The 22,526-nt window shown below is 32.3% G+C and overlaps 4 protein-coding genes across 5 annotated transcripts; 1 reads left to right on the top strand and 3 right to left on the bottom strand.

Moving 5' to 3' along the window:
* Positions 1-794: 794 nt before the first annotated feature.
* On the bottom strand, positions 795-6,395 carry LOC110647734 (amino acid transporter AVT1D). Of its 2 annotated transcripts, none has more exons than XM_058147095.1 (11): positions 5,919-6,395; positions 5,060-5,343; positions 3,228-3,442; positions 3,099-3,122; positions 2,822-3,002; positions 2,475-2,694; positions 2,046-2,181; positions 1,719-1,884; positions 1,592-1,635; positions 1,448-1,510; positions 795-1,339 (listed from the first exon to the last, which is right to left on the bottom strand). In XM_058147095.1, exons 1-11 carry the CDS (start codon positions 6,101-6,103, stop codon positions 1,244-1,246), a joined length of 1,614 nt encoding a protein of 537 aa, XP_058003078.1. In that variant the 5' UTR covers positions 6,104-6,395; the 3' UTR covers positions 795-1,243. The 2 variants fall into 2 exon arrangements, with proteins under 2 accessions (XP_058003078.1, XP_058003079.1); XM_058147096.1 differs by having other exon boundaries at positions 5,905-6,044.
* Positions 6,396-6,523: 128 nt separating this feature from the next.
* Positions 6,524-7,599, bottom strand: LOC110647770 (uncharacterized). The gene is made up of 2 exons (XM_021801746.2): positions 7,067-7,599; positions 6,524-6,907 (listed from the first exon to the last, which is right to left on the bottom strand). Exons 1-2 carry the CDS (start codon positions 7,330-7,332, stop codon positions 6,760-6,762), a joined length of 414 nt encoding a protein of 137 aa, XP_021657438.2. The 5' UTR covers positions 7,333-7,599; the 3' UTR covers positions 6,524-6,759.
* Positions 7,600-10,374: 2,775 nt separating this feature from the next.
* Positions 10,375-12,133, bottom strand: LOC110647760 (E3 ubiquitin-protein ligase RDUF2). The gene has a single exon (XM_058147097.1). It carries the CDS (start codon positions 11,857-11,859, stop codon positions 10,765-10,767), a length of 1,095 nt encoding a protein of 364 aa, XP_058003080.1. The 5' UTR covers positions 11,860-12,133; the 3' UTR covers positions 10,375-10,764.
* Positions 12,134-18,982: 6,849 nt separating this feature from the next.
* On the top strand, positions 18,983-21,627 carry LOC110647778 (hsp70 nucleotide exchange factor fes1). The gene is made up of 6 exons (XM_021801758.2): positions 18,983-19,354; positions 19,527-19,669; positions 19,799-19,849; positions 20,195-20,416; positions 20,539-20,641; positions 20,872-21,627. Exons 1-6 carry the CDS (start codon positions 19,269-19,271, stop codon positions 21,452-21,454), a joined length of 1,188 nt encoding a protein of 395 aa, XP_021657450.1. The 5' UTR covers positions 18,983-19,268; the 3' UTR covers positions 21,455-21,627.
* Positions 21,628-22,526: the final 899 nt, after the last annotated feature.

Genomic DNA, 22,526 nt, shown 5'->3' with positions numbered 1-22,526 from the left:
TTGGCATATCCTTGGATTTCATGAGCCAATTATCGATATTTTTACGTATGTGAGGAATGATTGAAGACTAGGAAGAGTTTAATTTGAGATTGATATTAAGATTTTAGAATTTGCATAACATGCATGTTGAAATTGATTGTCCACTTTATTCAGCTTGTTCTAAAAATTTTATTATTAAATTTATTCATTTAGCTTCTTGTTCTCTAATTCCCTCTGTTGCATGATTTGTATTGTAAATGCCAACTCAATGATTTTGTACTCACCCCTCCTAACTCACCAATTTTGCGGGTAATATAAGGTAATTATTAATATCAGTTGATGGTTTTAAAGTTTCGAATAGCATGACTCAACAGTTCTAGGAAGCAAAGGAAGAATGAATTTTTAGTAAAGGTGCATGGTGTGATAAGATTAGAAAGGTATTTGTGTCGTTTAGCTATGGGTCTTCATAATTGAATTAAATTCTCATAAAATTGTATCAAGGTGGCTTGATTTCTATTTTTTGAAAAAGTTATTTCTTTTTTGAATTAACAAATTAAATCACATTATTTAGATTTTTTTCCATGCATGAAATAAGAAAAGTTGTTAATGATAGTATAGAGAGAAAAGTTTACCATTTATGTGTATTGAAATATAGCCTACATGTTTATGTTACATGTTAAAGCATCTTAAACACATCAATTAAAATATAGCATTTGATTTCCTTTTTTTGTTCTAAACCTTCTAAAGTGTCAATTTTTATTGTTTGCTTTCCAAATAATAAGAAAAGAAAGCTAAGCAAACGTAATATAAATGTACCATTTAACATTCTTTATTTTTATTAAGGCAAATAGTATTTCATTATTTGTACACAACAACAAACAAGTTAATTCTTGTTCAACTCTCAGATGTTCTTTGCATGCATATATCAATCGCATCAATTATAACACTATTTAGCAAAAAAAGTTACTTTGTTTCCCTTCACATTTCTTTGCCCACTTCAACACCATATATCAAAATATAATACTTCATCAACCTCAAAATTTACCCAATTCTCTTATTTTTCATCTAATTTTACCAAGTTAAAATTTGAAGTACACAATTTGTTTTTTAACTCAAAATACCTATGGCTTCTTTCTTGTTCCCCTCCCCTTTTTCCCTTTTTGAATTAAGAAAAAAAATAGAAATTGAGTGGAGTCAGTTGACCATATTCAATTGTAGATAGCCCGATATCCACAAATAGATCCAAGACTTCATTTTCCTTCCATTAGATAAATTTGTTAGCCATTCTTAAAATAGATGAATATGTACCAACACAGGCAGTCAGCATCCCTACGCCAATGGTGAGTATGCAAGCTGAAATCTGATTAAATAATAGAATATTGAACAAGAGGGATTACCACTTATCTAAATAAATATAAATTATTATTTGAAAATAATGATTAATGGGAATGAGGTCAAGAATTTCAACCTGCAACTTGGTTAATCTTTCATGAAGTAAGCAGAGATAACATGCGCATGGAAAGATAACAGCCTGTCATAAAATGAAAACAGAGAAATTGGTCCTCCTATTTAATATTACAAATTGCGAATGAAGTTTGAAGAAAAAACTTACAACAAGCATTGCAAGTGAAGACCCAATAAAGGCCATCACAAAACCTGCAACCCCATTTATAAAAGCAAATAAGGCTCTAAATAAAATCTAAAAACTAATGCTGATCAAAATATAGGTAAGTTCTTACCGAAGTATGGAAATGTTTGTGCCACAACTAAAGTTGAAACTACTAAAGTTGTTCTGATGATTAATGATACACCGTAAGATCTAAGACGACCTGAAGGCATGAGTTCCTCTAAACTCAATGCCACAGGTGTTATTGTCAAGGCATACTTTGTCATTGGGTTCACGACCTGCAAATCACTCAGGCACATATTTCTTGAATATGTTATTACATACCAAGTGAAATATTGTCACTTTTTATTTGGATTACAAAATAATTAGTGGCTCTATTTAATTAATATGAACATATGTGATAATTTTTCATAATAATGAACTATGTGTCTTATCATACCGCTGTCCAGACTGCAATCTTAGAAGCCATGAACTCTACAGGCATGTTTAATGTATATTGGGATTTGATGGAGTCACCAAACATCAAAAAGCCACATATTGCTACAGCGGTGTACAAAAACCAACAAAAAATGAAGCTGCAACAATGTTGGAAATACATTAGCAAAGCAACATATTCACTTTTTTCAGTTGTGGATTAGATGAATGCATGTTTCTAAGACAAAAAAGGAGAAATAATCAAAATTTAAGAACACAGGCAGATGATATGAAGTGATCAATCTAGTATTCTCATAAAGGAAATACATTGCATGTCTATATAATGATATTTAGGCTATTGCATATTGAACAAATGGATAGGAATAATTATGGCAAAGAAATTGACTAGGCCCTAGTTCAAAGGAAAAAAAAAAAAAAAACATTTTGCTTTTACCTGATAATTAAAACTGATGTAAATCTTGATGTCTCTTTCATAGAGGAGTAAATATTTGGAAAAACAGCATGACCAGAGAAGCCATAACCGTAAATCCCAACTGCAAAAGGTAGTTTTGGAAGATTTAGAGCTACTCCATTTTGATGAAATCCGACTTTGTTCACCACCCCAACCCACAACAAGCAGAAAGCTACCAAAATTGATGCACCTACTCCTCCAACTGAAGACAATGGCTTCAAATATTAATAGGCATAGTTTGAAAGTGTTCTTTATTATTATTTTTTTAAGGAAAAAATGAACAAAAATTGAAGTAGGAAAAAAAAGAAAGAAATGAAAGGTTATGGAACCTGAAAGGTAAGACAACAAACTAAGGTCTCGAAGCCAAACAGTTGGAAGAACAATAATCGTTGCTATGAAGGCAAAGATTTGATGAGAATTAAGTTGTACTCCAGAAAAACTCATGAAAGTGTCTGGGAATAAGGTTGACAAGTTATCACTCATCATAATTACATATTCCACACAAGCTGCCTATAAGCCAAAGGTATTTACCTTTTAGCACAATGAAAACAAGTTTAAAATATAATAATTGAGATTAACAAAAAGGGAAAAATCCATTGCACTTACATATAATTCAAAATATAACAATATCTGTAAATGAACGAAACCCAATGTCAATATGATGAAACAAGAAGACTTTCTTTTTATGTTGACACAAAAATAATAATTGGAAGATTACATTAGTATTTAACTTACAGATATCATTAGGCGACCAGCCACTCCAAAAGCAGCCTGCCCAATATCAGGGTATGTTCTGAGTCCAGGCGACCTTTCTAAACATTTCTTTAATAGTGAACCAGTATAACAATAGAGGATACCAAAGAATAAGAGGATTAAGAGACTCAACCATCCTCCTTCTTTGACTGCATAAGGTGTTGTAAGGAGTCCTATGCCACATAGAATATTTATTCCTTAAAAGAAGAAACAAAAGAAAAATTAGCTTGAAGAAAATAGAGGAAATTTAAGTACAAACAAGCCAATATTGTGTTAACACAAATTATCCCTAAGCATTGTAACAAGTAATAAATAATACCATAATTTGATTGGGAGACATTATGAAGGTATTGTTATGTTTAATCAGTTCTTGTTGATTACTAGATCAATAATTTTGTTTGAAAACACTCCCCCACCCGCCCACCCCCCTCTCCTTCATTGATCTTACATACTTAGATCTCATACCTCCAGATTGACCATTTTGAAAGCCTTTTTTTTTTTTTCAAAGGAAAAAGCCTGTAAATTCCATTCTTAGATATATCCCAGTCTAAGGAGAAGCAGATCTTTGAACATTCAAAACTTCCTCTACTTAGGACATTGACAACAAAAGGATATACACCTCCATAGTGCATTAGAGACCTTATATTTTTTATAATCTATAAAAGTGCAATTAAACCCTTCATGGTTTATTTTGTTCAATTGACTACATAAGTTGTATTTATTGAGCTATTATATATATATATATATATATATATATATATATATATATATATATATATATATATATATATAAAGGGTTCAAGAAAAAACAAATCATGAAAGGTTCAATAGCATATTTGTGATAAATGTCAGATCATTTGGACTTGGAATAAGGTTGTTATACAGAAACTTGAGAAGTGTTATTAAAGGTGCGCTTGAGGCACAAGGCGCAAGCCTTGACACGTCCTGAAGGCAAAGTCAGCGACCTTGAGGAGGTGACCCTATATGCACATCTCACACCGTGCATCGGGCATGTTTCTCCCCACAATTTTTTTTTTTTTTTAATTGTAACATAACACAGCCACACACATAAAAGAAATAAAGACAAGAAAAAAGATGATCTCTATGTGTTACAATCCAAAAATAAAAAGATTTTTTTTGTCTAGACCTAATCCACCATGAATCCAAGACACAAAATTTATGGTGGGATCCTCCTTTTAAATGCATAGGTTCTACATATTAGTGTCTAGGGTTCATAATAAATCGGGTCTATACAAAAATTTCTCCAAAAAAACAAGTAAGAACCTGTGAAGAACTTGGACATTTTTTTATTGTTGCATCCTGCTGGTGCAATTGAACTAAACTAGGTATGAGAGTTACCTTTTTCCTTTTTTCTTTCTTCCTTCACTCCTCTTTCTCCCCCAACCACCTGATTTTCCTCTTTCTCTTCCTTTCCTTTCCTTCTTTAGTAATCCTTTACTTCTACATTTCTCTCCCCTTCCATGTTTCTCTCCCCAACCAGTCACTCACTTGGGTTTCTGAATGGGGTGTTCTCATTTTTTGTATTTTTTTTTTAATTTTTTTCTCACTTTAAATTTAATCTTTCGATATCTATCCTTTGCACCTAGTCACCAAGAGTAATTTTTATTTCAGGTCTGCATGACTATGAATTTCTTGTGGTGTTTGTTTTAATTTTTTTTTTTTTTTTTTTGTAATTCTCGAGTCTACTTGGTTTAAACCCTTTGCACCTTTATGTGATTGCATCATGTTTCTTCCCTCAAAACACACCTAAGACATTGCAGAGTTAGGAATAAAAAAAGTATCAAATTTTTTACCATTTAGGACTGCTTGGGCAAATGAGCTGTCCTTATTTGGCGGTGGCAATTCATCAATGGAAAATCTTGAGGGAAACGATCCACTTAACTTAAGTGGAAGTGTAGAGGTAGGAACTTCTTCTTTGTCTAAACTTTGTTGCGAGATGAGAGGTTTACTTAGGGAAGAAGCAAACTCAGAACTTTGGCCTATCTTGCAAACTGAAGTTAAGGAACTGGTTATGCCTCCCCCACCTCCAGTCCCTTTCATGAAGCTAATTTGAGTAGTGAGCATGTCTATCGACCTCCTGCACATTTTCATAAAAAAATGAGGTAATTGCATTGATTGAGTTAACAATTGGACTTGTCCCAACTAGTCAAAAGAATCTATTAATGATTTTATAGGTCATTTACTTGCTCTTTGAAGAGAATCAAGCATATTTTCAATCTGATTAAAGAAAGATATTCCAATGCAAGAACCAAAAATCTGGAAGTAGTTTATTTCGAAAATTTCAAACCTTGATCAATAACGTGAGCATAACCCTTGAGTTAATGCGTGTATTCCACTAACATAATACGATTGATAAGGAAACATTTTTTGCTGATACTACATTGCAAGATTATGAATTATAAGAATTTATATACACCAGGATGCGTATACCTATTCAATTAATAATTGACATATCATTTTTACGATCCTATTACAATATATCGTTTCTTGAATTCAGATTGATTGGGTTTATGAAAAAATATATACATAGGGATGTAGTTAAGAACTTTCCATGCTTATAAAACCCAAATCTCTCCAGATTCCTAGATAAGAGCTTAATTAAAGGTACCTAAAAAAGAAGGGAAAAAAGGGTACTAACATTTATGAGGATACCTGTAACTCTGAGGCCACGTAGGAGTAGCAGACTCAATACTATGATTTGAGATGTGCGTAGGAGAAGAGTCATCGGATTCTGTATCGTAATGATTTTCACAAGCCCTTTCTGCCAGGTTTTCTTCATCGTCGGTTTGGAATTCATCACCACGGTCACGACCCAGCAGATCCTCATCTCGCGTCATTCTTTTTGCCTTAATACTCACTATAAAAACAAAACTAGAAAAATCACAAGGGAAGGAACAGCTTGCTTCGTCTCTCGGATTTCATTACCGTTTGAAATAAGTTTTGGAGAAATCAAAGCGAGAGAAAGGCAAAATGTTGGAACTGCAGCGATTGAAGAGGCATGAGACACAAAAGGCTACTTTCTTGTGTAATTTCACACTTGTCAGTGTAATTTGCTGTTTTTCCGGGCGGATTTTGAATCAACAATATTGACCCCGATCCTACTATTTATAGCAAATTGTATTGCTAAATCCCGGAATGGCCCTCCTTTGATCCAATCATTATGGTCTAGTAATGAAATCAAAAGAACACCCTCAAACAACATGCATTTTACGCGCTTGTGATGATAATGTTAATAAAGGCAAGGACACAAGAGAGAATGAGAGACTAAACAAAGATTAAAATTACATATCACAATATTGGAGTTTATTTTATTCGGATCCTTTCATGTGTCGTGCCACATGATAGGTCTCATGATAGACAAATGAATTCACAATTAAAATTTTACAAGGGGGCATGATTATTTTATGTGATAAGATTCTAATAGTAATTCAATTTGAATTCAATGACCAAGACCCATCATGTTAATAGCAAACTTGAGAGGATCCCAGTACTATTACTGAGCTTTTTTGTCAATTTGATTTAGTTTGCCAAGACCATTGCAACGAGGACAAACGATCTGAGCCTGGTCTTTCCGAGCAGCATTAGCCCTCAAAGCTGCTCCTGACTTCCTAATGAAACCTGCTCCATCACACTCAGGACACCTGCGATGAGCAATTCAGAATGAAAAAAAAAAAACACTGCTTAGAATCAAAGAAACAGAGCTAAGAAGAACAAAAGCCAATTCAAACAAAACATTTAGTTAGCTTTGCAATTTGCAAGGATTATTAACCAGGAATTAGAAAAAATGAGAGTGAAATTACAGGTCCTTGCGGGAGAAAACGATGGGGAAGGCGGTTCCAAGTAGAGCTACAGCAGCTGCACCTGCAATAAGATAGGTTGTGCCATCAGCGGATACATCTCCAACTGCTGCAACAACCGTCAACGATCTCTTCTTCTTGTGGCCCCAGTTACACGATACAACTGTTGAACCTGCAGGCCTTGGTAGAGCACAAATGCAAGAGCCTGGAACTGCACATTTCTTGGGTGAATTTCCAGCAAAACTCTGCAGATGAGCTAACGTTGCCATCTATGCCCACTTGAAGATTTTCCACTCCAAATTCAAGACAAATTACTTAAATTGGCTACAGAAATGGAATCGTATTAAAGATAAAAAAAAAGCCGACAGAAGTTTGATGGCATAGCTTGCATCTGGTTATGGCGTATGGATTTAGTTGTTACCAATTGGATAAGGCCACGTCAGAGCTCAGGATTCATGTGGTTGAATGGATAAGGTTGGTCCCATACCTTCCCTGAACCAATGAAGCCATGTTTAGCTTTTGCAACCCCTATTTCGTTTACCACAATCACATCAAGGGCACCTCTCTTCGCTCTTGAAAACCTTAACGCATATCTAAGAATCGCAGACTTTTAAGGTTTTATGACCACGTCCAAAAATCCTGATGCTGCCACACAAACGACAAGAAAAGAATATGACAAGTTTCTTCAACTTTCGAGCAGCATGCCATTTACAGCATACCAAAAACACAAGTACCACAAATTCCAGGTAATTTTAGTTATGTCCTGTTTAATCTTCCTCTACACTACAGTACAGGATATGAACACACCAGGATTGTTTGAATTGGCGAGCCCCATTAAACTGGCTAGCCTAGCTGTAAAAACCAAAACCACCTAAATGAGAAGAAACCCCCATGTGAAACTTATTTGCACTCCATGGATCTGAATAAAATGAACTAGTGTACTTGCTCCACGAATCAGTATCGCACAGGGGCTACATGGCAATCACAACTGATTTGTATTCGATGCCTTGATTTCTAGCCACACAGGATGAAGATCAAGCATCAAGATGAAGACAGAGGGTCGTTTCCCATCGCACAGAAAGCTCATTGCTTGTCATACTCTGGCCTTCTAAGTTTTCATGAATCCATTGAGATATCCTCATGACGCCGTACAGTATATACGCCATCAAGACTCAGAGTGTCTGCCATTGTAACTGCAGATCTGCGTCCTCGATGATCTTATTTTCATTAGCAAATTTAACTTCCACCAATGCCACCTGATTCAATTCTAAAACACAGCCAATATAAAGAACAACAAGGGAAAACATAAACTTTTAAATAAAATAACTTGCATTCATAATCCATAATACTGATATATACAATGCAAGAAAAAATCAAATTGCTAATCCTATACCAAGAGCACATAATCACAGTAAATGCCACCAATATGTCTTGGTGCCCTACAATGCTCTCCAACTGATGTAACGAGCTTTTCTGCAAAATATACTGTATTAAAGAAAACTTAATAACTTGTATATATTTCACATAAGCCAAAGTTGAAAAAAAAAAAAACTGAAAGCTAGAATCAGATAACATTTAATATGCATGTATACAAATGGTTAAAAATTTACCACTTCTCCACAAATTTTTATGCTGACACTATGTTCACATAATATTCAAATACAATGAGAATCCAAGTGTGGAGCAAAGCCATCACCAGTTGCTTATCCATGTAGATAGCGGCTGCTAGGGATATAATAATGTGATTTTAGCAGTAAGCATGCCCACATGAAGTAAGCACAATTCTAGACTGAAAGCTGAGTGCGACTTGAGAATTTTTTTTACCATATCATAATGTACACGTTGATGTGCAACAAGAAGAAAACCAAAAAGGATCAAGAGAAGCAAATTCTCTATAGATACTAATTCTCAAAATTTTTATTCCTACTAGGATTAGGAATCCCAAAAAACTTAATTTACCAGATAAAACAATATACTAATACCTAAATATTAGTACTATTCTTGGATAATATTAGGAATTTATATATGAGAATGATGCAGACAAAAAAGTTTTTACATGTTAATGAGTCATACTTCAAATATACTGATTGACATGTGACATCATTATTCAACTTAGCAGTAAATTCTATAACAAAAATATGGTTAAATGAAACAGAATGCCATCCCTTTCAGGAAAAGAAAAATGCCCAAGGGGAAGATACCAGAATTCATTAACTTCTAGACTCAAGTAACTTGTTTGATTTATACATGCATGAATCAATGTTCACCACCGACATTGTACAAAATTTTTAGAAGGTTGATGTGAAATGGTAACTAAAAATTGTAGAATAAGACAATAGCCAACCCACATGCACAAACTACGCATGACAAAGTTTAAACAACACACACACACACATACCACATAGTATCACAACAGGGTGCTTCAGCAGTTATAGATCGATTATTAATTCCATTTCCCTGCAAATTTTCAATGGAAAAAAACCACAAATGTTCTCTTCTGGGTTGAAAATAAAAATCCAAACCTGCAGCAAAAGAAACCCACAATATTGAAACCACTCCTCAGCTTTCACAGTTCAGGCGCTTATTTAGCTTGAAGAATTTACCAGATTGATACCTCAAAATCCTAACCTCTCAGTTATCAAACTATTTTTCCATAGCAGAAAGTTTTAGAAAAATACATGCTCAAACTGTCAAATGGATCAGGAAACTGAAACAAGTAGAAATTACACTATGAACGAGAAATATTGTGGACAGAAACAAATCACGAAAATTGATATAAAACTAAGTGATTCATTATAACCTAATATACATTTGTTGTTTATAATGATCTTACAGGATAACATGACTCCAAGTGATGCAGCAAAACATGTTAAAAGAGTGCATTGCTTAGCATCTCCCTGACTGCCAATTGAAATAATTTTTTGATTTTAAATCACAATGTTCATGACAATAAAAATGTTGTTCTACCATGTTGAAATGACATCCACAAACACAATGTTTAAGCAACAAACATTGGTCCTACTCCCAACTATAAGCTTTTGTTCTATAATGAATTATTGGATAAAAATTACAATTCTCAGAACCAATCACATGGTCCAAGGAACTTGGACGGATATAACCCCAGTTTGAAGATGGCATTTCAGCTGAATAAGTCCAACAGAAACTAAATGTCAGTAAGACAGATTGCAACGTTACACATGATTACTTCTCAAAAAAAAAATATCACACATGATTGATAACTCAGTTTGTTTTCTTTTTTTTTTTTTTTTTCATAAAGTACAAATAAACATACTAATATTACAACAACAAAATTACAAATAAATAAGGTGAGGTGCATTAACCATTGTTCGAAAAACAGTTAGTGAAACACTTACAAGGCCTTAAATTATAAAAGGCACAATTACACAAAAGGATTAGTACCTCAGTAACTTCTAAAGGCCCACTCTAACTGCACAGCTTTCTTCGTCATCTTCTTCTTATTCTCCACCTTCCTCACGAATGATAACTAATCTCCTACCAATTCCAAATTTCTCTCCTTGAAAGAATTTAAACCGGACAATCCCTCATATCTTCTTTGATTGTTGTTATTTACAGTAAAAAGAATTGTACAATGTACATATATTCCCTTTTCTTATGAGGAATGAATAACTGCAATAATTGATGATATCAATAATTAGATAAGCAACTACAGACAATTCAATTCACCATCTATTATCTTGCATAAACCAAGGCGAGTTTTCTCTCCTTGAGGACCTAGCCAACATTGTATTTGATCTACTTCTTCGAGCTAAACCAGATTCATCCCTAGCACGCCTTCCTATCCTTCCGAAGAAGGAAAAGAAATTGCGAAATGCACGGCCCAACCCACTGCCCTCTCTTGATCTTCTCCCACTGGGTGCCCATGAAATCATCCTAGGTACAGTTGGAGCGTTGAACCCACCATCCATCTCCGTAAACACAACAGGAAGCTCCCTCTCTGCCGCTCTCCTTCCCCCAGTAAATCTCCCTACCGCAAAGCCGCCACCAGGCAGTCTCCATATCGTTAAGCCCACGGTCTCCTCACCTGACTCTGGTGAACTCCTGCCACTCCCACTGCCATTTCCACGCAAGTCTGTCGGTAGCTCATGCCGACAAACTGGGCAAGAATTGCGAAGAGATAACCACGGGAGGATGCAATCATAGTGATAAATGTGCTTACATGGCATCTCGCGCGCCTCCGTGTTAAGTTCAAATGGCTCTTTACAAACTGCACAGTGAGATTCCATAGAGACGTGGCTGGAGAGGATTTTGATCACAGGCATTGACTCGATTGCAGCTTTTGAAGCTGGTGGATGCTCAAATCGACCAACGCCGTTGATTTCCAATTGAGTCAACTGAACAAGAAGCCGGTCAAATCCCGATTCCATCAAGAACTCCGACATGCTCTCCGGTAGAGGACGGAGTCCAGACCCAACACCATCGTCATAGTATAGCTCGAAGTCCCCGGAAGCTCCGTCATTTGCGCCACCGCCATCTGCAGGACCTCGGAGAACGATGACTGGATTGAAAGGGGAGCGATCTCCGCCACTCCGACGGTTGCGGCGCAAGCTTGGTGTGGTGATGTGATCCGGATTAAACGGGTAAATTGCGGCGGCAGGGAATCGATGGTGGAGTGGGGAACGAGAAGGGGTTCCAATATCCTCGACGAAACCGCCGCCACATTCGGGGCAAAGGATCGAATCATGGGTTGCCCGAACCCTGACCCTGATGAAACGGCTGCATCTGTAGCACCAAAAAGAAGATTCCATTGAAGCCATTCAGTCAAGAATCAGACTCTTGAAGTCCTCTTTACGCCGCGGCAACGCTGTAGCAGTCGATTTAATTGAAATCCGCCCAAAAATTTGAAGAAATCAGTGAGGAGAGAAGCTCAGAACTGCGGCTGTAAAAGGGTTAAGAGACAGATGGAGAGAAAGAGAGAGAGAGAGAGATGGGATTGTTGAAAATGGAGGTCAAGGGCAAGGGGTTTTAGGAAATCCAGCAACGCTGAAAGCGCGTCATTCGTCAAGCGTGCTGCTTACGGCTTCCTTTTTTTTTGTTTCGAGAAATTATTAGTATACCTAGTGTATATGTGCTACCCTTATAATTCATTCTTTTCGTTATAATAATAAAAAAAAATTCCTTTTTCTATAAAAAAATAAATAAATAAATAAAGTGTTATTTGTCAAGCGATGCTCGATAAATAAAGTTAATTCACATTAAATATAAATCAATGAAAATATTTGTATAATTTTATAACTTAAAATTTTATACTTTTATAATATTTCCCTTATATAAATTTTTATAAAATAATATTCAAATATTAAATTTCAAATTTTATTTTATTCATTAAAAGTATTGCAAGTCACAATACAAAATATAAATTTCAATAAAAAAAAATTTATTTTTCATGAGTATAGAAATAAAACTTGTATGCTACATAAAATTAGAAGAAAAGCTTTATCTCCCTTTTTCTCTTTTATAATTAAGAATAATACTAAAAAAATGTTTAATTTAAAGAGTTTGAAATGCCTATTATAATAAAAATATATAATTTGAATTTATTAGATGTCATTATCGTGCCTTTGCTTGATATGCCTCACAAAGTTCATTTTTTTTAATCTCGTAATACTAATAAGTGTTACGTAAGGGCATATTAATATTGATGTAATTTTTTTAATTAAAATCTTATATTATTTTTCTTAATAAGTGATTGTTTTTTTTAATCTTTGTTACTCAATCGGAAAGCAAATAATTAACCAATCAATAATTTTAATTGCGCATTGAATTAATTTCATCATCAAAATAATTAATCATGTGACAGGGGCAATTGTAAATCAAACAAAAAATTACTATATTTTGTTAACTTAATTTCAAAACAAGTCGTTTCAATCTTAGAGGTATTGAATTCTATTGAATATGTACATTATGGATTGAATATGTACATTATGGGTTGAATAAAGCAAATGTGAAACTTTAGAATTGAACTTTAGAAACAAATCGTTTCCACTTGACTTTTCGAATTCTTTTATTTTATTTATTATAATATTTATTTAATTTTTTAATGTATATTTTTTATTTATAATTTTCTAAATTTTTTTAACTCTATGTTATATTCTTTAATTAAAATTTTAATTATTTTATTTTTAATTTTAAATATACATTTTTTTATTTATAATTTTTTTAAAGTATTTTTAACTATACGCTATAGCGCTTGATCAAAATTTTTATTCTTTTATTTTAAATTTTTAAATATACAATTTTTAATTATATAATATTTAATGTAATTTAACAATATGTTATTATAGCATTTAATTAAATTTTTAATTTCAAATATATATTTTTTATTTATTACATACTCATAAAATATATTATAAATCTTAATGTCTTACTTTGTGAATATGTATAAGTATATGGTGCTTTTCATTGAATATACCATATACTTATACATACTCACAAAGTAAGCCATCTTAATTAATCTTAACAATGTGTCATTACGTGTTAAATCATATCTTTTATACTCATAGATTATTTATCTTATACATATATCATTATATTTTTAATAATATACTATATAATTATAGATACTCATATTGTAAGTCTTATTAATGTTGGCAATGTGTCATTAGGTGTTATATATACTCATTATTTTTTACATTAGATATGTTATATACTTTTAAAATATTACATAAGACTTAATTACACACTTGTCAAGTAATATGTAATTCTTAATTATCTTATCAATTATTATTATTTTTTAAATCAAATATAATACTTTTAAAATACTATATAAGACTTAATTATATGCTCGTAAAGTACTATGTAAACCTTAATTATCTTATTAATGTATCATTATAATTTAAATCAAATATACTATATAATCATAAGTATTTTATAAGCATGTTCAATGAGTTTACTTACAAGCCTATTCAACAAATTGACCTATAAGCCTATATAACGACCTAACTCGCAAGCCTTAATGAGCCTAGCATTGGTAGCTTGAACTTAGTTTATTTAGAAAATGAGCTAAGGCTCAAACAACTCATAGGAATTTTGACTCATTTATAACCCTAATTTTGATAGTACGAGTATCATAAGCACTATAGATGACTTAATTTGAAAATTTAAGCATATATGCCCCAATTCTAATAAGATAAGTATCATAAGTATTATACATGCTCTAATTTGAAAGTTTAGCATATATTATTTGATTCTAATAGTATAAGTACCATAAGTATTATACATGTCCTAATTTAATAATTATGGTGTGCCCAATTCAAGAGTTTATGACATATGTTATAATTATGATAATATAGTATCATGAGTACTATACAAGCCTTAATTTAAAAGTTTATCATATATATCATAATTTTAATAATATGAATATCATTAGGACCATATAAGCCCTAATTTGAAAGTTTTTCATATATACTCTAATTTTAATAGTATGACTATGATAAATACTATGTTAGTCTTAATTCAAAAGTATTAATAAAAGTATAAATACAAGCCTAACTTGATTTAATATGATAAATTTAGGCTTTGAATATGTGCTTAAATATCATAATTTAAATTCTTATAATTATTTTAATCTTTTATAATACCCCTATATGCATTAGTTCTATATATTTCACTGTTCCGACGATCAGTGTCAGTCCGGACAGCCAAGGGGCTGAGAACCATAATTAAGTTACCTAGAAAAGCCACAAACAAAAATTAATGATAATTACATGAAGGTAAAATAAAAATCAAGAAAACAAAGCGTAATGGATTAAATGAGCCAAGGCCACAGTGATGGGTGACCGAATCGGAAAGTGACTGCGAGGTCAATCGTTACCCTGATTTTGAGTGGGACCTTATGGCACCCCAGGCCAAAAAATTATTACGAAGCTAGTGGAAATGTGAAAACCCCAGAAAAGAATAGAAAACAAGCTCAAATAATTGAATCAGAGTTCAGGAAGTAATCTAATGCTATTAGAAAAAGAGATTGAACCGGTGAAGGGTATTTTGGTCAATTCACTCCTAGAGGTGATTTTTGACCTACATGTCCATTAAAATGTAGAAAATTAAAATTGTAAAAAATAGATTAAAAGTGGAGAGGTTAATAGAAGAAAGGAAAAAGGAAATTCAAATAAAATGCATTATGATATCACCTTATGTAAGCATGATATAATAAAACTTTATAATTTAAAATTATTGAAAATATGGGATAATTGTCTACTTAAGACGACCAATTAAAATTAAAAAGAAAAAAAAATGAATGATGAGTCTTTTTCTTCTCCAACCCGTCCATCTCTCTCTCCTCTCTTTCATCTTCCTAAATTCCACCATTAAAGCTTATTTTAAGCTTGTATAACCACTAAATCTAGCCACAAATCCCAAAACTCTCTTAGTTAAACTTTGTTTTTGGATCTTGATGAAAAGATTGGGCGCAAGAAAGTAGAGAAAAACTTGAAGTTTTGAAAGAGTGAAAGGAGCTAAAAGAGGTAAGTTAATCCAATCTCTTCCTTTACTATAATTGATTGAAATTGAGCTAATTTTGATGAATTTACATTAAGAGAGATGAAATTCATACATGTATAGGACCTAGGGAAATTCAGCCACCTTAAGAAGAAATAAAGTTTGATGGAATTTGTTGGAATTAAAAGTGTATTCATGCTTGATTGAGTTTGTAGATGTGATTTATATACTTTGATTTCATGAATTGTGGCAAAGGCATAATTAGAGTTCTTGACAATTGAAGAATTGGGGAAAAAAATTGAGGGTTTTTAAAATTGTTGCCAATTGACCTAATTGAGGTTTAAATTGGTTAATTGGTGTCATTATGAATGCATGAAATTGAAATGAAATGGTGAATGTGTAATGCTCAATCTGGACAGCCTGACCATGGTCCATTTAAAGGACCATAATTGAAATTTTGTTGCTCCAATTGGTGTGAGGTCAATTGGTGATGAAAACTAAGACCCAAAGCTACAATTTTCATGTAGAAACCTTGCCCTAAAATTGACCATAAGTGGGTGTAAAATTTGGTTAAATCTGGATTTTACACACTACCCCTGTACAGAATTGACCATATAAATAGTATTTGTTCAAATGATCATAACTTGGTGTAGAAAGGTCCAAATGACCTGAATTTTAGACCATTGGAAAGCTATGACATAGTACTATAACTTTTATGAAGAACACAAATCCAAATTCTATCCATAACTAAGTTAAATTGTCAACCAAATTTGGTTGCTCTAAACTGTCAGAACCAAAATGGTACCTAAAATTCTGGGTTTGAACTAATCCGGCTAGCCACCTTAGAAATAGCATAACTTGAGCTACAAAACTTCAAATGGAGTGATTCAAAAAGGAAATTAAAGCTAAGACATTAAGGAACAACTTTGAGGAAGGGAAGTCAGCCAAATTCCCACTGTAGAGGGTCCAATGGAACAGTAGAAGTAAGTGACCCAAAACTGAAAATTTGCCAATTCTTCTAGGAAACCTTGAATTGAGTTTGGCAATCAATATCAATAAAAATGTGACCCAAAATATAGTATGTGGGAGTAATTAGAATTAACAAACGTATTTAGTATGAAAAAGTCAATATTTTGACTAATTGGTCAAATGAATAGTAACTACCATAATAAAAAACACAAAGAATTCAATTATGGGACCTTAGAAGTAAAATAAAGTAAAGTGAAAAATTCAATTATTGAAATTTCTATTAGAAATAATTTAGATAGGTATTGAAATACTGTGATTTTGTGTTTCATTAAAAAAAAAGACCGAAAAGGACAATGAAAGAGTGCGTCAAGGCAAGGAGGCGACTCACTAGATATTTGTGCACACTAATTTTATTCAATTGATTTTAATATTGTAAATAGTTTTGAATGAATTGTGAGTTTTAATGTGTCGGTGACAATTGTGATTTTCTCTTTAAACTTTATGAATTGTGTGTTGCCAACCCTATAAGGGTAAATTCTTGAATAATTTATGTTAAGTGAATTGAAATGCAATTATTTGAATGGAAATTTTATGAATTAGTTTTTAAACCACAGTTAGCATGACAGTCTCGTTCGGAAATCCCCGGTAGTAATGATTATTTGGGGTTTGGCAATTAAAAATTGCTTATATCTCCCATTAATAACGGTTAGTGTGGTAAGACTATATGATCAGTACCCATTAGCTAGCTAGCCCTTCCCTCATTAATAACAGTTAGCGAGGTGATTTGCTTTGTCGTGGTATATAACATGGCATTGATCATGAAATTTTGTGTCATGGTCTAAACTGTGTGTTCTTGGCAACACTTTTACTTTGTGATTTGTGAAATGTGATTTGAAATAAATGATTCATGTTAACTTGAGATTTTGGAAAACACTTCTTTGGATATGAAAAATTTTGATTTGTTATGTTTTGATTTATTATGCTTTATAATGAATTTAATTTACTTAGTTGTGTACCACTAAGTATCAATACTCAGCGATAGCTTGTTTTGCTGTCGCAGAAAAGGAAAAGTATAAAGCAGCAGAGTAAACTACTTGGAGCTGAATTTGAAGCTATTTTGGACTTTCTCCGGGTATATTAATTATATTTTTTGTAAATTTTTCTTTTGATGTAAATTAATAATATGTATCCATATGTACACATTGAGCAGTTGTATAGTAAAGCTTGTAATAATGTTATTTTTTATTTTCTTTTTGAAATTTTAGACTATGATATGTAAATTGAATTAAATGCAATGATGATAAGGTTTATTGAAATGTGTTGACTTGTGTTGAATTGAGTATTATTTGCAGTTGGGTTGGTGAAAAATCTATTGGAAGTGTTTTCTTTTCAGATTTTGAAGAATTGTTTTCTCAAAATACATCCGACACTCTATTGAAATTTTTACAAAAATTGTGAAGATTTTATATAAATCAATAATTTAATTTTGATATAAATTCCAATTAAATGATTTTTAATAATAAAAAAATATGACCCACCATTTTAAATTAAAAGGAAAAGGGTTTAAAATCTCTTGTAGTATGTTTAATGAGTTATCGGTATGCGAAGTACGGTAATTCATTAGATATACTACGGGATCATGTTATGCTTTATAGAGGGGTAAGGTGTAACATCTTCGGTAATTAAGTTTATGATTTTCATATATAACAAGTAATTTCATTTGACAATTTGATTTGCAATTAATGTCAACAAAGGCATGCATTTGAGTTATTGTTGGCTTTAGATTCTTTTAACACTCGCATGCACTTCAAGAGTGTTTTACCATACTTGATCATCATTAATTTATATTGTCATTAAGCTTAATTAATTATAGGAAAAACTCTAATGTTAATTAAGGTGGTGTAAGGTTAAATCGGGAGCACTGATTTGATCAATTAATTTCAATTCTATTAACACCAACTAGCCCCAATTTTATAGCAAAAATCAAATTTTAATATACATATATGTTAAATTATTAACTATATTTATAAATATATTTATAGATTATATTATTTATATTTTTAATTTATTATATTAAAATATTAATTAAAAAGTCATGTGTATATAGTGTATAGTCTTATAATATAATAAGAACATTAATTTCTTTTTATGTTTAAAACAACTCATTGAAAAAAATTATTGGAAATACAAATAAATTTATTGTTTTTTACGAAGAAATTAGAAAGCAATAAATGACAATTGAAGAGAAAGTGTAGAAGGAGAGAAAATAATACAAAGGAGGAAATTTTTTTGACTAATTACCTCTAATAATTAGCATTTTGTGTCTTTCTTTTGAAAGCTACTCATGGATTTTGTTATTTTTTGTTTTTTTAAAATATTTATATATTTTTAAAATCTGAAAATTATGTAATTTAATTATATGATTTATTAAATTTGTTTAGTGAGCCGAGCTCAAATGTTTAGACCCAAGCGAAGGCCCATAATGTTGTTGGATCTGAACACACTCTCCATTGTTTCCCCTTCCTTGCTTGTCGACTCTGCCCTACGATTGCCTGGAATCCTGGAGACGTTTCCAGAAATTTCTTTTTGCTTCTGCTTGGCTCCTGGCTTGCTATTTATATTACAACGTCTCCTCATAGAGAATCTGTTTTTTATACCCTCAGCTTTTATTAAATTTTCGATTATCAGAGAAGATAGTATAACTACATTACATAGCCATTATTAGGGTTCTTCTTCTTGGCTCAATTTGAAGTAGTAGATTATGGCCAAAGACGGACCCAACTGGGAAGGATTGCTAAAGTGGAGTCTCGCTCACTCTGATGGGACTGGATCCAATCGTAATCTCAGGTAATCTTTGGTGTTTCTTATTCTATAAGACCTAAAGCTGCAATTCTGAGAACTGAATTAATATAGAGTATTTGGGATTTTTTTTTTTTTAATTCCAATCAAGCAATGAAAAGTTTATTGGAATTTCTCTCTTATTAATGTGTTTTCATGAGCATTTAATTTGGTGTGATAGTGAGGAGGATAGAAAATGGTTTATGGAAGCTATGCAAGCGCAGAGTGTTGATGTCATTAAACGTATGAAGGAGATAACCCTTGTCATGCAAACCCCAGAGCAGGTCTTGGAGGCTCAAAGAGTTACTCCTGCTGATATTGAAGGTACTTCTTTGAGTTTGTCTGTTGTGATTTTTTTTTTCTTAAACAAAAGAAAATCTATAGTTATTATTAAAAAAATTGGAATTCTCGTATTGGGTATTGATTGTTGTCCGAATTAATGCTACTTTACAGATATGCTGGAGGAACTTCAAGAGCATGTCGAGTCTATTGACATGGCTAATGGTAAGCTTTCCAGTTTTAATTTAGTTACTAGATGAAAGTTGCTCTTATCTCTGTCGTTCCTCTTGCTGTTGTAATGAGTTGTAATGTATGTCGCAGTTTAAAACTTTATGGTTCACCATGCTGTTTGTAAGTTTGAGGAGTTTTTGTTTGAAACATTATGGTATCCTTTAAGCCTAGCAGCAAGACGTCAGTGTACTCGTGGAGGATCCATTCCTTCTAAACTCTGTTCCCATCTTTACTTACCTTCAAAATTGGCTTATCAATTTGTCACTGAATGTCACTGTTTCATTTAATAAAAAGAAGAGTTTTTCTTAGTTTTTTTTCCTAATTATGCTTATGTGACAGATCTTCATTCTATTGGTGGTCTGGTTCCTCTCCTTGGTTATCTGAAGAACTCCCATGCCAACATTCGGGCAAAGGCTGCAGACGTTGTAACCACCATTGTCCAGAATAATCCCCGTAGTCAGCAATTGGTTATGGAAGCAAATGGCTTAGAACCTCTTCTTTCTAATTTCACATCAGACCCAGATGTGACTGTTCGGACCAAAGCACTCGGGGCAATTTCCTGTAAGTGCTGCTTTTAGCTTTATATTGATTATGGTTGTTGTGCACTGGTTATGTTTTCCCTGCATTCGTGGCTTGGAACTTTGGAAAGATATTAAAGTGAGTTATTTGTTGATAATTCCCAGCTTTAATTCGTCACAACAAGCTAGGTATTACTGCATTTCGTCTTGCAAACGGTTATGCGGGCTTGAGAGATGCTTTAGGTTCTGAAAGTGTGAGATTCCAAAGGTACTCCTGGATTAATATTTAGTTATGCTGTCATTGTTGTTCTTGTTTGATGGCAATCATATGGTTCTAGTTACTGGAAAACAAAAGAGAAGAACTTCTTATGGTTTGACTGAAAAGGTTCTTGTGATAAGAAACTACAAGCATATTGATGGTGGTGATCTAGTTTTACCACTGTAATGATATTCAATTAATTTTCTGATATAATCAATTTTTTTGTTTTTTAATTTTAGGAAAGCTCTCAACTTGATCCATTACCTACTGCATGAGAATAGTTCGGATTGCAGTGTAGTGAGTGAGCTAGGGTTCCCACGCATGTTGTTGCACCTTGCATCAAGTGAAGATGCTGAGGTGCGAGAGGCTGCACTTCGGGGCCTTCTTGAGCTTGCTCGAGATAAGAAAGGTGCAAATGATGGCGGATTAGGGGAAGAAGATGAGAAACTAAAGCAACTGCTTGAAGAACGGATCAAGGGTATCAGCTTGATGTCATCTGAAGATCTCGAGGCAGCTAGAGAGGAGAGGCAACTGGTAGACTCACTCTGGAATGCCCACTGCAATGAACCATCATCTCTGCGTGAAAAGGGGCTTCTTGTTCTCCCTGGAGAAGATTCCTTACCACCTGATGTTGCCAGCAAGCATTTTGAACCTCCTCTCAGAGCTTGGGCTGCAAATCAGTCCACAGATGGCAATTCCAGTACTGAAAAGAAACAAATTCCTCTATTACTAGGATCGGGTCCCCCACCAGAAGCTGCAAATGCTCAGGGAACTTCAAGCGCTGAGGTCAATATTGATGAGCAGAACAGTGCCTCAAGATAAATCACTAATGTTGCTCGGGCGTTCTATTCGCCTACGGTAGTCATGTATTTCCGTGTTATCGTACTGTAGTATCATAGATTTCCAAGTGGCTTCTTTTAGTTTTGGGCTCTTTTTTCCCACTTCTTTTGTACCCATTTGAAAATGATGTCATGAATGGTTTTTGTTACCTTAAATTAACATGCCTTTATGATGTGGAGTAACAAAGAACAATCAAAAGGGATAGGTCTCGGACAGGATTAGATTCGGCTTGAGTTAAACCCGCAACCAGAGTTTAAGCATCTTCTCCCAACTCTAAATCGAAATTGAATTGAGATCGGTTTTACGGAAAAATTATTACTTATTTTTTGTATTTTAATAAAATTAATTATTTAATTTTTATATTTAAAAAATAAATTTTAATTTTTATATTTTAATTTTATTAAATTATTTAATTTATTTATTATTATTTTTTGTTAATCAACATTATTTTTTAATTTTTTTATTTTAATAAAATTAATTAATTATTTTTAATTTAATTTAATTTTAATTATTTTTTATATTTAAATTACTTTAATTCTTTTTTTAATATTTTTTCTTATTTCTCTTTCTGTGTTTAATATTTTTTCTTATTTCTCTTTATATGTTTATTCTCTTTTATACTTATGTTCTTTTTTTACTTCTCCATTTTTTATTTGTTTTTCATTTTTTGGTAAGAAATGTTATAAATTATTTGGGCAAAAATATTATTTTCTCTTTTATATATCTAAGTAATTAAGAAAAATTATTTGATAAATAAGAAAATATAAAAATAATATTGAATAAATTGAATAAAAATATTTAAATAATTAAAAAAATATAAATTTATATATTTTTATATAGTAAAATATTTATTTTTATTCAATAGTATTTTTTAAAATTTTTTAATAAAATATATGAATTAATTAATTATTTTTTATTAAAATAAAAAATTAAATAATAATATTTTTAAAATATAAGATTAATTAATTAATTTGTTCTAAATAGAGATTAAATAATAGTTTGATTAACGTTGATTAATAAAAAAAATTTTAAGGAGACAAGTAAAATATATAGA

This window comes from Hevea brasiliensis, chromosome 5 (genome assembly GCF_030052815.1).
Source record: "Hevea brasiliensis isolate MT/VB/25A 57/8 chromosome 5, ASM3005281v1, whole genome shotgun sequence".
NCBI lineage: Eukaryota > Viridiplantae > Streptophyta > Magnoliopsida > Malpighiales > Euphorbiaceae > Hevea > Hevea brasiliensis.
The sequence above is the reverse complement of the archived record's forward strand: the minus strand, read 5'-3'. Positions and strand labels throughout refer to the sequence as shown.

Bases quoted from the DNA above. Each gene is read 5' to 3' on its own strand.
- LOC110647734 (XM_058147095.1), bottom strand. From the start codon at position 6,103: ATGACGCGAGATGAGGATCTGCTGGGTCGTGACCGTGGTGATGAATTC. The intron at 5,344-5,918 runs GTATCCTCATAA...GAAAATGTGCAG, and splicing joins ACGTGGCCTCAGAGTTACAG to GAGGTCGATAGACATGCTCA. The intron at 2,182-2,474 runs GTAAAAGCAAAA...ACATTGTTGCAG, and splicing joins ACATCAGTTTTAATTATCAG to CTTCATTTTTTGTTGGTTTT.
- LOC110647770 (XM_021801746.2), bottom strand. From the start codon at position 7,332: ATGGCAACGTTAGCTCATCTGCAGAGTTTTGCTGGAAATTCACCCAAG. The intron at 6,908-7,066 runs GTAATTTCACTC...TGCTCATCGCAG, and splicing joins GTTTTCTCCCGCAAGGACCT to GTGTCCTGAGTGTGATGGAG.
- LOC110647760 (XM_058147097.1), bottom strand. From the start codon at position 11,859: ATGGCTTCAATGGAATCTTCTTTTTGGTGCTACAGATGCAGCCGTTTC.
- LOC110647778 (XM_021801758.2), top strand. From the start codon at position 19,269: ATGGCCAAAGACGGACCCAACTGGGAAGGATTGCTAAAGTGGAGTCTC. The intron at 20,417-20,538 runs GTAAGTGCTGCT...GATAATTCCCAG, and splicing joins AGCACTCGGGGCAATTTCCT to CTTTAATTCGTCACAACAAG. The intron at 20,642-20,871 runs GTACTCCTGGAT...TTTTAATTTTAG, and splicing joins GAAAGTGTGAGATTCCAAAG to GAAAGCTCTCAACTTGATCC.